The sequence below is a fragment of the Aptenodytes patagonicus genome, chromosome 15 (assembly GCF_965638725.1).
Source record: "Aptenodytes patagonicus chromosome 15, bAptPat1.pri.cur, whole genome shotgun sequence".
Taxonomy (NCBI): Eukaryota; Metazoa; Chordata; class Aves; order Sphenisciformes; family Spheniscidae; genus Aptenodytes; species Aptenodytes patagonicus.
In genome coordinates this window covers 1,435,045-1,451,169 of record NC_134963.1, presented here as the reverse complement: position 1 = coordinate 1,451,169, position 16,125 = coordinate 1,435,045, and the positions used below count along the sequence as shown (strand labels likewise).

General features: G+C 43.6%; 1 protein-coding gene across 20 annotated transcripts in view; it reads left to right on the top strand.

Moving 5' to 3' along the window:
* Positions 1–15,046, top strand: part of FBRSL1 (fibrosin like 1) — a 561,550-nt gene extending 546,504 nt beyond the window's left edge. For 11 of the 20 annotated variants that reach the window (XM_076353190.1, XM_076353207.1, XM_076353200.1 and 8 more), the window contains 7 exons: positions 474–512; positions 1,367–1,438; positions 2,746–2,878; positions 6,931–7,014; positions 8,785–8,868; positions 9,890–10,130; positions 12,197–15,046. In XM_076353190.1, the coding sequence (XP_076209305.1) occupies positions 474–512; positions 1,367–1,438; positions 2,746–2,878; positions 6,931–7,014; positions 8,785–8,868; positions 9,890–10,130; positions 12,197–13,430 (1,887 nt within the window). In that variant the 3' untranslated portion in view covers positions 13,431–15,046. The remainder of the gene's footprint in view (positions 1–473; positions 513–1,366; positions 1,439–2,745; positions 2,879–6,930; positions 7,015–8,784; positions 8,869–9,889; positions 10,131–12,196) is intronic. The other 9 variants (XM_076353210.1, XM_076353209.1, XM_076353194.1 and 6 more) reach the window with 6 other exon arrangements.
* Positions 15,047–16,125: the final 1,079 nt, after the last annotated feature.

Genomic DNA, 16,125 nt, shown 5'->3' with positions numbered 1-16,125 from the left:
AAATTGGCCTTCTAGACTCGGAACGTGCAGTCAGGACCGAAGTTTCTTTTTCTGGTGAGACAACAGCCTCCACCAGTCGTGAATGCAAAGGGATATATTGACTTCTTTAAGCAAAGTCAGAGGGAAATGGGGCAGGAAGCCCCTTCAAGGTCTTTCCCCTAAGCATTGCTTGGAGAGTAGTTTTATGTGCTCCATTTCAGAACGATTATAATGTTCAGAAAAGCACTGAACTGTTCAGTTGCTGGCATGAAGCTGCTTTGTTTATCATAAAATTCTGCTGAGTTTGGTGCAAGGAATGAAAGAGAAGTTTTAAGCCTTCTTTAAGCCTTTTAAGTTTCCCGTGTCACAAGGGACTTCTCTGGAACATTGCTTTCTAAATGCTTTTACTTGTTCAGAGGAAGGAAGTTCCCCACCTTTCTGTATATTGGCTAGTTTTAGAAAGACTGATTGTTTTATTTCTGCTTTTTCCATAGGTGTCAGACCCTTATAGGCCTCCAGTAAGAGTAAGTAAGGTTTGTGGGGGATTTTATATACATATATATATTCATGCTTCAAATATTGTGCATGTGTTTTTGAAATGTAACATGTCCAGTAGAAAATTTCACACTCATCCTTTATTTAAAGCAAAATGTCATAGTTAGCTCTTAGCTGCTTCTGTTTAATAACGTTTAGGTTGAATCCCAACCTTATTTTGCATCCATTTATGTGCATTAATAGTTCACAGTGTGAAATAAGGGTCACAGAAATAAATGACTGCGAGCATGGACAGACATTCAGCAGTGATCAGATTCATGGTAGCTTAGGTCAGTGTGTTCTATCTGTGCTTCTGATGTTCCACAAAAACACCCTACAGTGAGTACCGCAGCTCAGCTGAAAAACAGTAACTCATTCACTACTCATCCCTGGTGATTGTTTGTCCGTACCCTTTTCCTCCCCAAATGCAAGTAGCCATAATAACCACGCATGACTTAGCCTGCAGTGCAGCAGGGATGAATGAACAGGGCTCTTTTCAGAAACAGAACTGTTAACTATTAGTTGCTTTCTCTTAAGCATGGCATACTGTTCTTTGCTGCCATTTATTTCGGTTTATGAAGGGGGGAGTGCAAGTAGGAAAGAACAAGGCAGGGGTCTCAGGTCTCCATGAGATGAGGAAGATATCCCACATTCTTCCTGTTTGTTTCCTTCTTAATTTAAACATCATCTGCTGCAGTACAGAAAAAAATGTTGATCACCTATTGTTCCGTTGTAGTAATCAGCCTTTCTCATTGCTTAGCTGCCTGTTTGACAGTAAGGGAAATGAAACGTTCTATCTGATGTAGATTGCTAACGTATAAATTAATCTAAATTCTTGTGCTTTCCATTGCAGAAACCCGGGAAGTGGTGTGCGGTTCATGTACAGATCGCCTGGCAGATCTACCATCACCAGCAAAAGATAAAGGTAATTCAGACAGTTTCTGGAACAAAGCCAAGTCTTTTGGCTTACAGATTATATTTTAGTGAGTAATGAGCAGGAAGCAGTTACTGTTGTTGATTCTCAAGCTTGCCTGTATTGATTAACTAACACTTTCAATCTTTTAACATTTATTGTAGCAATCGTAAAGTTTATCTGAGGGCAAAGGAGTCGGGTAGCAAAGTGAGCAGGAGATACTAAGTGCACAGCCAGAAAGAGAAGAAGAAAGGGAGGGGGAGGATAATTTTGCCCCAAATCTGTCTTTTTTACAAAGCATACGTGTTTCATGTCATTTCCCTTCTGTACTGGTACCTCCTGCGGAATATGGAGTATTTTCCCATTCATAATGAAATGACCGATACGGTGAAGAACATGTTGCAAAACATAGAGCGGGCGAGTAGGTTGGTAGTTACTGTGTTAGAGGTTGTTGGGCTTTCTGCACTGCCGTGATGATGGGCAGAGGGAGGGGGTTTAAAACTCGAGGTAACAAGACGTAGGTACACTGGGGTGCTGTTACAGGCTCAAAGCTCCCTGTGGCAGGCGGAATAGCTGGTCACGGGACTTCTGTAGCATTTTATTTTTCATAGCTCCTGCTGTAGTTTTTTTGTCCCATTAATGAAGACTATTCAGTGCTTAATTAGGTGAACTGTAATTAGTGCCTCTACAAATGGTGTATGTCCATTTTTTTTTATAAGCAAATATATCATCTTTAAGCTATTGAGAGACTTACATGACTTAGGTGCAGTTCTGACCATGCTCACTTCTATGGGGAAGGATGAAAATAGCCTCTGGAGGAGCCTCATAGTTTTCTTTATCCTTCGCCCCCTGTCTGCGTACTGAGCTATACTAGCTGCAGGAAGGGCACAGTCTAGGAACATCTCTCTCTTTCCAAACTGGAGAAGCAAAACAGAGGAGTCCGTCAGCCAGCTCTCAAGACTTCTGTCGGCAGCTTTCCGCCTGCAGAGTATTTTTTTGTCAGGCTGAGAGCGCCGACTGATCCTGGGGTGTAGCGCGCTCAGTGTATCATGTTGCATGCTCCACTGTGTGTGCTGAGGGGCTGAGAGCTCACTTCAGACCTTATTCATGTGGATGAGGCAGGCAGCTGAGAGGCTGTGGAGCGAAATGGCCTTACACATGCTGTCGGAGCATGACTGCGGTACGTGACCAGAGACGCTGCTGTCACTCTCGCTAACTCTCCCTGGCAGGGCTAAGCAGGAGTGAGCCTGAACTCCTTCTCTTTTTCTCCCATAAAAAAAGGAAGTGTATAATGAGATTGTTTTTATATCATTTGACAGCAGATGCAGCTGGATCCTCACAAGCTAGAGATAGGTGGTAAACTTGACCTGTTCAGCAGACCTCCCGCCCCTGGAGTGTTTCCAGGCTTCCATTATCCACAGGATCTTGCCAGGCCTCTGTTTTCTACCACAGGTAAGGGAAGATCATCATTTGTTGAAAAAAAAAAAAGAAAAAACAAAGTCAGTATATGTAATGTGTGTCTCTACAGCTACATATGCCTCAAAAATGGAAGCAGGCAAGACTGGTGCAGAGGGGTGTGGAGGCACTGGCGGCTGTTGTGACCGGGGCGCTCGGAGCCACTGGGCTGGGCTCTGCCACCGCCTCCAGTGCAGGATCCTCTGCACGTCACTGAGCTGCAGCACTTGGCTCTTACATTCGTGTCTGTGCAGCTGGTTCTTATGTGCCTGATTAATAGGCTATGGAGTGATTTTTAAAAGCGATTTTGACAAAACACTTGAAAATGTTTCCATTGCACAGGATTGGAAGTGGCCCCAGTCTCTTTCTTGCTTTTGTATTTGCCATGTTGTTCTTCTCAGCTCCTCCACTCACCAAGTTTCTGTTTGTTTTCTGAAAACAACGTTTTTTTGTAAAAGGAAAACATCAATAACAGCATTGAAAATATCACAGAAGGTGTATTTGTGAAGTGTTTGGTTTTTAAATATAAAATCCCCGTATGTGTTATAAAGTCCAGCAATCTCTAAGGCTTAAAATGGCATATTGAATTTAAAAAAAACAGAGACTTAAATACAGGTTACATGGATCAATTGCTTTCCAATCTGTTGGAGAAGTAATTACAATTAATGCAATTACCAGAGTGCAGTAAGCTTCACCGCGCTGTTCTCAATGGCTCTGACCACAGGAGACTGCAACTCTGACATTCTGGTTTTGGAGGTCACTGTGGATTCACGTGGATGTCCGTCTACCAAATGTTGGTTTTGTTCTGTTCCCAGCCTTAACTTTCCCCCTAGAGTTTTTCAGATTTTCTTCCTGTGTTTGAGATGCTAAAGTCTGCCTTCTGAATGAGCTATATCAATTGATGAGATGTAACTTAGCTCTTTATGTATGCAATTAGTTGGCAAATAATGTAATTTTCTTTCCTAACTTTACTCTAGTTTTATGATGCAATATTGCGCTCTCATTCTAATTCAGTGCAGACATGGTCATATTCAGCCTTGGTTCAACCCTGTTGAAATGAATGAGGTTAGAAATGTTTTGAATTCTCACCCCAACATGACAGAAAAGCAACAGGTGAGGATCAAGCTGAAACCTCTGTGAGAACTGAGTTTCAAACGCAGATGTTGGATAGCCTTCAGGAACTCCACCAGTGGTTCAGTCTTCCTGCCCTTATCTGTGGATGGAAATTCCTAAGCATCAAACGCACGTTTCCACCACATATAATCAGTGCTGATACTAGCTGTACATTGTAGGGTGCTACCCTTTATTTTGGTCTCTTGGTACTTTGATAGTACGGGGCCAAGATATTTATTGCATCTGCTTGGATGCATAAGCACAGCTTATTTACAAACCTCTGACTGTTTTCCTATGGTAGCTGTTTCCTTATCACTGTCCTCAGTTTGTCCTGTGTTGTCATTACAAGAATCTTGTTTCGTGTATGGTTTTGCTACTGAAGGATATATTGGGCAGAGTTTACCCTAACGGGCAGAAAAGCAACACTTCAGTTGGTATCTTGAGCTTTTTCTCTTAACGATGCAAGCATGGCTTGCTTTTCCATTCATAAAAGCAAGAGGGGAAATAGTATGGAATACAAACGTTAAAGAAGGCAAATTAATAGAAAACTTTCACTAGAGATAAACAACCTCACAGCAACTTGTCTGTGAGTATATTAATCACAAGAGCCATCACACGGTAAATCTAGGTAAAGAGCGCCATCAAAGTGAACAAACATTGCAGCAGTAATATATAGATGAATAAATCTTTTACTCTGCAATATCCGAGGCATTCTTTTCACCTTATCGAACAAGCGTGCAGTTGATGTGAATCATTGGTTCTGCTGCATTGCCTAGTTACTGTGGGAGACATAAGTTATCTTAGGGCCACCTGTCTTCAGGACGGATGTTCGGCTGCCTGGCAGACACTATATTTAATAACTACCTGACAGCCTGCAATGCCGCTCCTGGCTTTCTCTGGAGGATTTTTTATTATCAGCCCATGTAGTTGAGTTTGTAAGCCGTCTCCTCTGAAGAAATCTCCCATCCATTATACACCTTCTGAAATCTTAAAGGATTAGAAAGATGACAGTCTCCATCCATCTTGAAGCATTGGAGCAGTCAGAATGTTTATAGATAACTCCAGGTCTCGTTGCTGTGGTCTCTCTTAAGTTTCCTCAACTGATTTTCTGGCTGCTTAGGTTTGTGGTGCCCAAGCTGGTGAGGGACACGCAGCGCTGTCTCCCTCTACGGTTTTATAGTCTGCTCATGTTCTGGACACGAGTGTGTTTTACAACGGCCATCTGTTATTGGGCTCTGTCACCAAGGAAGACCAGGTCGGGGACTGACCACCTCCGTAAAACGCTGTTTGGTCTTTGTTTGGGATGCACTTTCTCCTGTGCATATTAGTTTCTTCCCTCCATTTCCCCCCACTTTTGCTGTGACCTTCCATAGTGTTACCAGCACTGGTGATACATGGTGGAAATGTGCATTTGATGTGGCTTGGAGATGAGGGGCAGGAACTTACCAGAGCAGGTCTGCCACTGGTGGGAACAATTCATATGGGCCACAGACAAGACAGAAGTCTTTGTGGTGAAGATGACAGGAGGAGTGCCAGGTGGGAGGAGAAGGATCATAATCCTCTTTTCTATAATAGAAAGTTATCACTTGAGAAAGCAGTGACTGGGTAAGTGAGCTGTTAGTGAAGAGCCCACGTTCATGCCTAGTATGGCTGCTGATGTTTGCTAGAGCCGACCTGTTACTCTTCCCAGGGAAGTTAACTTTTTACCAACAAAATATACGAGACAAGAGCACTGAAAAGCTTTATTTAGCTCTATTTTGCGTATGACTTAACATGTCCTCGGGAAAGTGCTGCTTCTGTCATTCTGTGGAATTACTAGTTTCTGACAAAATGAGACAGCTAATGCACAGGTATGGCAGGTCTTGCTTTCTGCAAGGGAGGCAGAAGTTGTCTTTGCATCCAGGCAGCATCTGAAAGTTATGATAGTTGCTAATTCTGCTTTGTCTGCAGTAGTGGAAGTACTGGCAGGGAGGAGGCACCAAAAGGACGTTCACAGTCTAAACAGTTGGAGAAGGCAGGTCTTCTCAGTGTAATACTGGAGCCACAGAAATTGTGCCATTTTGTCACACGCATCTGAAACATAAATATTCAAAAGTTGATTTCAGGTGCATCCTGAAAATCATCTGTACTAATCTTAGGGGGCGAAAGCCAGGCCCATGAGATTGCTCAAGCATCCTGTCATTTGCAGGATACATGGGAGTTAATCTTCCTCCAAAAACCATGTACCCCAGTGGCAGGTAACACCAGTGCTTTTCACACTGCGGTTGCAAGCCCGTTCAGGTTCGCATGCGTCTGCTTGCGAAGGAGGCAAATCTCTCATTTTCTGCTCTGAAATGAGAGCAGAATTTTCTGCGTGAGCCTTGTCTACCTTGAAATACAGGGCAGACCAGCTTGTTTCAGCCCATTCTTGCCCCTTACCTCAACCTAATGTAATCCAGCGTGCTCAGCAGTGGTGTTCCTTTCCCACAAGGTTGCGTGGCGCCCTGGCAATGAGCAGTGTCTAGGAAAGGGAAAAAAACACAAGGGGAGCCTGTGGATGCATAGACAGATGTGAGAGTGTAGATGGAGCTCTCATGGGAGAGGCGTTATTGATGTGCCCTGCATGCTTGTCATTAACTGGTGTTTCATATAGATTCTAAGCAGTCACTTCCGAGCACCTTCTGTCTGGGCCCATAACCTGGGCTGACCCTTTTTAATGTAAACACAGAGTAATGACTGAAAATGCCAGAGATTCACTTCCTCATTACTACAGGTGAGCAGGCAGCGCTCAGTGCAAGGTCTCCTCCTGCCTGCTAGTGCCCACAGACTCCTCTAAAGGGCACTCGGAGAAATCTGGCCTCTGCCTTCGCATCTGGTTCTTGAATGTTATGGCCAGGACCTCTGTGTATGCAAGCAGTCACTTGCCACTGAACTAAAAAGGGACCTTGTTCTCACAGGTGCGACACATCCAGCCACCACCCCTTTTGGTCCTTCACCTCATCACAGCAGTTTCCTGCCTACTAACCACTTGGCAGGTAAGTGTAAGTAAACCCTGCCTTCACCTTTATACCTCTGACCCATTCCTGGCTCTCCTGTGTGGTCCTGCCTTGAGGCACTGTAGCACTAGGGGAGGGGAGAGGCTTAAACTGTCTCAGGAACCAGAAGCTAGCCAGGAGGTCCTCCCACCCATGCCAGCCTCTGCTCTCCTCCAAAGGAGAGGGGCAGGATTAGCAGACCCTCTTCTGCAAGAGAAGAGGGCATTGCAGAGCAGGCAAGTCTGTTGCCACTGGGACACTGCACAGGAGCTGAAATGTGACCTGTAGAGCCCTTCTGTGCTGCTGAATGTGCCCGAGGAAACGGGGGAAATTTATGCAAAGGTACCTCAAACAAGCCACAGCTTAAAATGGGCTCCTCCCGTACTGTTTCCCACCTATGAAACTTCTTGGCTAGGTTCTTGAATAAAGTTCAGTGAACAGTTCCTGGCAAATAGCTGTTCTGCACATTTTGCCAGCCTTTCAGTTTCCTAATTGGCAGTAAGCAGAGCCTGATTTTCTGAAATTTCCTCATTTTAGAAGCTCACAAGCAGTTCATTGCCAATTAAGGTTCAAGCTCTGTTGATTAATGTTTTAGTAACACTCATCCAATCAGTAAATGTGGCATGCCACATGACCTAGTAGACTTTTTTTCTGTTGCAAATACCCAGATTTACATCAATTCCTGAACATTCTGTCAAAATTAACTGTATATCTACAGAGTCACTCAACTACTTAATATCAAAGGGGAAGAGCAAGAACAGCTATTTAAAAATAAGTAAATAAGCAAATAGCTGTTTGCTTAAAGATCCAAGCTATTTGTGCTATTTGCCTTCATATTTTAAATATAAGGATATCCATGAGGAAGTGGAGAGCAACACACCTCCTGTTACATGGCAAGTTAAAGACTTCAAAGGGACAGTCAAAAAGCCAGTGGGCAGAAGGAGGGGTTGTTTAGAGATGACCAGTAGGAAAGAAAACAAGTACACTGGTACAATTTAACCCATAGCCATCTCTGGAGTGCAGAAACCTGAGTTGGGCTGTCCACTCAGAGAGGAAGCTCTTCTGATGATGGGTGCCTTTAATGAGAAAAAAAAGGCAGGACTTTTTATAAAGACAAGTGCCAGTAGCCAAATAGTCAGATACTTGGCTGGGAAAGGCACAATTCATCTTTTGCCTCAAAGGATACAAACCTCCATCCCTTTGTCATAGTAGCTCCCAAGACTACACTATCATTTCCACCACCACTGGGATCAAGGAAGCTATTATGGGAGAGGATTTTGGCACAAACAGGCCAAAGTTAGTTGGTGTAAGGATGGATGTCCATAGCAATTAGCTTAGGACTGTCTCAAAGTAGGGTAGAAAGTTGTATACAGAAACAAGAGTGAAACGATGCATCCCCTCAATATGCTGACCGAGGAGCCTGCTGAGGTTCTTTCAAGGCAATTGAAACGCTTCTACTCTTAGTACTGGTAAGGAAGGAGAGTTATAGCTCAGCAGCAGCCACCCTAATTTCAGGTATTAGACCTTAATTTCTAGCTCCCCTCTGACTGGCATACAAAAGTTTATTACAGCACCTGTTTGCAGAGTGAGCACTGAATCCCTTCTCCATTTTAACATGATGGGAATTTTCTGTGCAAAGAACCTTGCAATGAGAAGGATCAGCTTAAAGTCTGGCCTAATCCTACTTGGATTCAGACCATTAAGAAGGGGAGGGGTGCGTTTCATTCTCCAACATTCTTGGCTAAATGCCTGCTAAATCCCTGTTTGCCTTTCCAGATCCATTTAGCAGGTCAAGCACCTTCAGCGGCCTTGGGAACTTAGGCAGCAATGCCTTTGGAGGATTAGGCAGTCATGCTCTGAGTAAGTACTGGCTGGGTTACTGCAGACAAACATCCCTTCCAGAAAAGCCACATGCTAATATTTACAGCAGCTGGTGGTAGTTTTTAAAGAAGTTTAATTCCTAACCTCCATTCTCCTATCTGAAAACACTGCACCTAAGATTTCCAGGTCTCTGCGGTGGGAGCTTTTCTGCATGTGACAGACATCACTAGCTGTGCTCTGTGTCTCCTCACTGCTGAAGGTTGGTACCTTGTGTGCTCCTAGAGGTGCTAGAGCTGCAAGACCCCACTGAGCTCTGGGTCCCTATGGGCATCTAAAGTAACACCCTTCAACAGCGAAGATGTGCAGTGGAACAGCTATTGATAATTCTCCTAATTCAGCGTGTAGACTCCCTCTGTAAACATCGTCTGAAGTTTAAATTACCTGTATAAAATTATTTTACTTCAAAAACATGTTACCTGTAGGCAAGACATGCTTGAGAGCCACACATAAGAGAGCATGCTTTTGCATCTCATGGTGCAACAGGAATCAGTTGAAGATTGATGGAGGAAAATCAAGTGACTGTTCTGAAAAGCCTACAGCCAAGCTCTGTTTTTATACACACACATACATACCACCAAATAGTCTGGTTTCTTTAACAAAAAAGTCCCTGAATCCTCAGCTGCAGGCAGCTGATTGCTTGTAGCTACCCACAAATTAAAGTTTCTGCCAGTGAGGGGAGCTGAGGAAGAATATTGCTTTTATGCTGGAACCCTTGCCGGGGTGGGGGGAGAAGAGGAGCTGGGCATTTTCAGTCATCTCTGAGTTACACAAATGTGTAGTTAAAGCTTCCTCCGCCGATAGCCTTAAAAGAGCTGGTGGATCTTTCACCCAGTGTTGGAGGTATCTGTGTCCACCTGCTAGTAGCTCCCCCTCACCATTAGCTCCATATTAAAAACTCTTGAAAGGACAGTTCTGGTTGTGATTAGCATTGTGCAAAATGTGTATGTAATTATTTGGTTTGAATTACGTTTAACTCTTCCTCCCCCTGCCATTATTCTAGCTCACAACAACATTTTTACTCACAAAGATGGCCCAAACCTACAGAATTTCAATAATCCCCACGAGCCATGGAATAGACTCCATCGGACCCCACCGTCCTTCCCAACACCTCCACAGTGGCCCAAGCCCACCGATTCCGAGCGAAGCTCCTCAGTGACAAACCATGACAGAGACAGAGAGCGGGAGCGAGAGCCCGAGAAGAGGGATCTTTCTCTGAGTAAAGACGACAGAGACAAAGAGAGGTAAGCAGCGCGTGCTTTTGAGCACTTTCTTCTGGGCCTCTTTTTCCTCTATATTTTTCCTAATTTTTCTGATCTTAAAATCATCTTTAGAGCAAAACATTGTTTGTCTTTGAAGCAGCTGATAGGCCTCTCCCTCAGATAAGCACAAGTACTAGCAACACAAAAAAAATCTCTTTGCCTTTTAGGATTTGTCCTCTGTGGAAAAATGGTAAGCCAGTCTCCGCTAGAGGTTAATAAAAAGCACCAGGCTGAGGAAATGAGCGTGTCACTGTGTTTTCAGGGTATACTTGGCTGTTTTCAATGCAACTGCTTTAGGATTGCTGTATATTCTGAAATCATGAAGGTACTATTGTGCTGAGTCCTTTGGAGACAGTCACAGTTCTCATTAATGTACAGATATGCTGATGAATTCGAATGTTAGCTGGACATTAACGAGATAAAAATGCAAATGTCTGTATCTGGAGCAGTGTGCATGAATCCATTAGCAAAATTGATTTTAAAAAATGGCATTGTAGACAAACCCTTATTAACAATGACAAAACTGTATCACCTGGGCTATAGATACTTCATTAGCTTCCAGTTGTATGATTTCGAAGCTGTAAAGCCCTTTATATTCAGAGCCCGGTTGTTTCCAACAGGCTACTTCTTTGTAGGCAATAACAGCCTGCAAGCCTTAATGTGTGTGTTTGACTAGTGATAGGGGGTTCATAGTTTGCCTGGAGTGCTTTTAATGAGCTCTTCAGGCAGTGTCTGTGAACAAGATTATATGGAAGCAATAGGCTGAAAATCATCTTGCTTTAAATGTTAAATTGTCTGACACCCTTGCATGGATAGTCATTCAGGTGGAAGCTCCCTTCTTGGCTTTAGTGTAATTCATTTGCAAACCAAGGTTACTTTACTCTCAAGAGTGTTCACACAGGGGTTAACATCTCTATTACATTTCTATTAATTCAGCTTAAGCTGTCCCCAGCATCCCTGTTTGGACACGATTTTAATAAACCACATCCTTGACCAGCAATCAGGACTACTGCAGAGGAAGAAATCTGGGTTAGCAAATGTAATCATGAGGGATAAATACTTACAGAACTCCCCAAAACACCTCCAGCTTTCAGCATTCAGGTCTTACGGCTCTTGAAAGCAAACCCAGCAGAAAACTTAGGCATCAGTGAGCCTCTCAGCTGCATAATGCAGTTCTCTCAATCACACCATCATACTTTGCATTTAAAGTGCCTCTCATTCAGAGCAAAGTGCTTTTAAAAGGTGAGCATTATTTATTCCCCTCTTAAAGAGGTGGAAGTAACGTTGATTAATTGACTTGCTCAGAGATAGAGGTGCAGTTAGAAGTGTAAACCCCGTTCTCATGCCGCTCTTTCTAAACCATGGACATTGTCATCAAACCCCTTGTTCCTCATAGCAGGTCCTCTTGAAACAGAGGGCAACCACTCAGTTCCATGGCCTAGTTGGGGATTTTTTTCCTTCAGCACCTAGCTTACCTGCCAAAACTGCCAACAACAAAAACTCTCCTGCAGCTCCATAGGAAAAAAAGCATCATGTTAATGGCTGCTTTCAGTTGACGCTGTCTCCTGAAGGAGCTGCATGCATTTCTGTAGGCTTCTGTTTTGTGTGCCTGGATCCATGTTTTAGGAAAGGAACCTGAATTAAGAGTGTTACAGCCAAGAAGATCATTGTCTGGCAGCAAGATGTATATATAAACACACAATAAGCATCTTTTTTTAAAAAATAAGCTGTCTAGAATTCTTCTTTCCCTACATTTCTCAGTGAAGTGGTCTTTCTCTTAAGGTGAATATACTGTTCTTTGAAATGCATCCCCAATTTAGTCCCCAAATTTGTGCACATTTAACATTTTTTTCCTACGTAGTATGTAAAGGCAGGTAGTGCATATCTTTTAGCGTAGCACCACAGCTATAGCTGATGCTAGCAGAGCTTTTCAAATCATTTTCTGAGCAAGCTCGAATTACGCAACTAGACACAGCACTATGCATGTCCAGCATCACATGCATGTTTGTTCACACAAAACCAAGGATGTATTTTCTCTCTTTTTACAGAGACCTGATGGATAAAAACAGACATTCAAACAGATCCTCACCGGCATCGGCTCCGGTGACCCATCAGATAAGCAATCTCATCCGCAGCAACAGCCAAACCTCCAGTGATCCCATCAGGCAGGTTAGCCTCGGTGAAAGGGAAAGGTCCAAAGAACCCGAGCGAGAGCACCCTGACCGGCTGAGAGAGCCGCCCATAGCAGAACACAAAATTAAAGAGAGCCGTTCCCCAGTGAAGGAAACTCCAAGCCATGATAAGAGACCCTCTGAGGACAACACAAAGCCAGTAATCCAGTCTGTATCCCCATACAGCAAACCTGCACTAAGTGAGAGCTTGAAGCTTACCAATCTAATGAGCAAGGACATGGAGAGAAAGACAGAGCTTCCCAGCGACCTCCAGAAGATTAAGAATGACATCAAAGTCAAAGAGGAGAGGAAGGAAGACAGTGACGTGCTGGTGGTAGGGTCTGAGCCTTCACAGCACTCGCGATCAGTGGAGCATCCCCCACCGCCTACTTTGCATGGATTATCATTGCCTCACTCGATGGCTGCCTCTATGCCCATCTCCATGGGCAGCGTGCACCAGATGAACAACATGAATGTTCTGGACCGCAGCAGAATGATGACCCCGCTCATAGGCATGAATCCTTTGTCAGGAAGAGAGAGGCTGCCACATCCCGGATTTTCTTGGGACCCAATGAGGGACCCATTGCGAGATGCCTACCGGAGCTTAGACCTGCACCGTCGAATGGACTTTCAGCTCCGGGCGGATCCTATCCATAGGTTCCCTACCACCTCTGGATTTTACGACCATGAGCGTTCTTATAGAGACAGGGAGCCACACGACTATAACCATGAAAACCTTCTTGAAGCCCGCCGAGAGCAGGAGCGGTTGCGGCAAGTGGAGGAAAGAGAGCGCTTGCACTTACGGGAAGAACTTGAGCGTGCCAGAATGCACCACTTGCACTCGTCCCCCATCGAAAGTCACCTGGCACACGTGCCATCCTTCATGCCTCATTTAAGCGGGATGCATTACCCCAGACTGAGTCCATCCACTGCCATGCACAACGGGATTTTAAACAGGAACCCACCAACTGCAGCGCTGAGCGCCCCGCCGCCTCTTGTACCAGCGAGCAGCACCAGACCTGCCTCCCCACGCAGGACTACTCCACTCACAAACTCAGAGTCCAGGGACTATTCCCCCTCTAGGAACCCCAAAGAAGTAGAGGCACGATAGTCCCCAACATTGAATTTTAAACTCGCCTGTATATAAAACAAACCAACAAAAAAAAAACAAACAGAAAAAAAAAACAAAAAACAAACCTTTTACAAAATGCACTGCTGTAAACTTTTTTTTTTAATGTAAAATTTGTAGAAGTTAAGCACATTTCCATAAATAACGGGGTCGGGGGTGCAGACTTTCCAACAAGAAGGTTGCTGAGAATGGGAATTTAATATATAGGTATTGATTTTTGTTTTTGTTTTTTGTTTCTGTGCTAAAAAAAAAATGAGTTAAAAATATCAAGTTTGTACATTTTTTCCCAAATGTGAGAAACATTTTTAATGGATTTGTATTTTTTTTAATTTTGTGCTCTTTATTCACTTAAAAAAAGAAGAAATTTTGCTTTTGTTTTTAGTTAAATTTGCATTTTAAAGGCCTCAGATCCTTAAGAAAAAAAACCCAGGGTTTCTTAAAAGTATTATTTATGGAAATACTGTAGTTCTACAGTCCACTGTGAGGTTCCCTTCTGAGGCCAATTGATCACTTACCTTGGTACTTTGGAACCGAAGTTACAGATATATATTAAAATATTAATAATAATAATAATAATAATGTACAAAACTGTTTGTTTTTTGCCTTATTATATTATGCAGAAATTTAAGAGGAATTTTTTTTGACTTCTTGTTTTAAACAAAAAAAAAACAAAGAAAACAAACTGTAAATATTCTGTTAATATAAATGTACACCAATATTAAATTCTTAACATAGGTAGACTTTATAAAAATGGTTTCTAGAACCACTCTGGTTATTTGTTAACATGGTTACAACTCATACTCGTCACAGTCAGAAATTCACACTCAGAAAGCTAAGTACGGCATATATACTTCAACTATGCAAGAACTCGGAGGCAGGTCTTAGTGGATGTTGGGGGGAGGAAGGTTTAAAAAAAAAACAAAACAACCCAAAAACAACCAACTCGCAACTATGGAGACAGAATGGAAATGGCATGTGAACAGGAAGAAGGATGCTTGTGTTTAACAAAAAAAAATAAAGAGAGACTGAGTTTTTTTGTACAAACACAAGGGACAGTTCGTCAAGGAAAGAGAGAGACACACGCTCCTGGAAGGGAATTTTGGTTTCCTACTTTTCAAGCTGGCAAAAGCAGATGGAACTGGCACAGTACCATGCGGCAGACCCTTTCCTTATTTTTTTTTTCCTTTTTTTTTCTCTTTTTTTGTGTTGTGGGCAGGATCGCTGGCAAGCAAGGACAATTTTCCGTGGACCCCTTGTGCTAATTGTGCAGTGTTCTTATTGGAATCTGTATACAAGACAAAGTAGAATTTTAGGAGTGCAAAAAAAAAGTCTAATGGTTGATTAAAAAAAAAGAAATTCTGATATATTATCTATAGTACATGAAGACCATAAGCAAATGTTTGTTTCAGTGTGGTTCTGCCTTGAACTGCTTTTTGGCATGATTTATTTTTTATTTCCAATTTTACTTTTCATCCATATGTAAATTTTGCCATGTTTTACTTGCTGTACCATCCCCCCTCCCTTATTTTATTTTTCAGTGTCCATGTTTTATATATCCTGGGCTTTTTCTCTCTAGTTAATTCAGCCATCCGCTACTATTTTCTTGGCTCTGTAACTCTTGTTTCCCCCCCCTCCCCATCCTCCCCCCTGCACCCCCTGTAATTTTAAACATTCAGTTTCCTTGTAGATCAATGAAGATAAATACAACATTGATTTTGGATGAAAAAGGCAGTTGAGTGTTTGTGTGTAGCCAGCGCTGCTGACTCGGAGGCTCATGGTTTATTGACGGTGCTTGGGCGGCTGGGGGGAGGCAGCCGGCAGCTGGCGGAAGGGGTTGGTGCTGGGCGAGGGATTTGATTTTGTTTGTGGCTCTTTCCCGGCAGAAGGAGCGTGGCCCATAAAACGCTTCGGAGGCAATAGCTGTGGCGGTCAGGACTTGGGGAGGAGAGCGGTGCTCCCCGGCTCTGCGGCAGCTCTCCCGCCCGTGGCCCTGGCACAGGGGGCCCCGCAGGCTCTGCGCCTCCTGCGCCGATCTGACAGTCTTTGACGGGAAAGGAAGCACAGCCTCTGTGCAACAGCTTGCTCGAAGGGATCGTGCTGCCGGCATTGCTACGGGAAGGTTATCGCCTCAGGCGCTGTTCGCCACGTGCATTTTCATTTGCTTCCCCAGCTTTTCCCGTAGGCTGAGGGCAGACATCTGCAGGGGGATGGAAAAGTGCTCCAAGCCCCCTCGCTCTCAGTAACTGATTTAACAGTGGGCGACTGTGCTTTAACAGCATGTTACAGCTTCTGTTTTTAAGTTTGCATGTGACTAAATTACCGAGCATAAAAAAATAAAATGAAATAAAATAGCAGGGTCCTTAATCTGATGAAAGGAGGCTTAAAACAAAATAGGCATTAAAAATCAGCACCTGCTCTCCCAGCTGAAATCAGAGGAACATATAACACATGGTGGAAGTGAAAAGTGTGTTGGACTCAGCATAAAGATATTCGTAACGCTGGTTCAGGGGGATTGTAATTCTCTCCCGGTGCCATTGTCCAACATGGCACCTTGCTTGACGCCGCCTCTAACAGACCTGCATAAATGGCCCTCCCTAACCTCTGTTAGAAGGAGTCCATAGCTGCATCTTCCCGATGCAGATAAGTGCGAGCAAGGGGGGGGTTTAGTGTACACGTC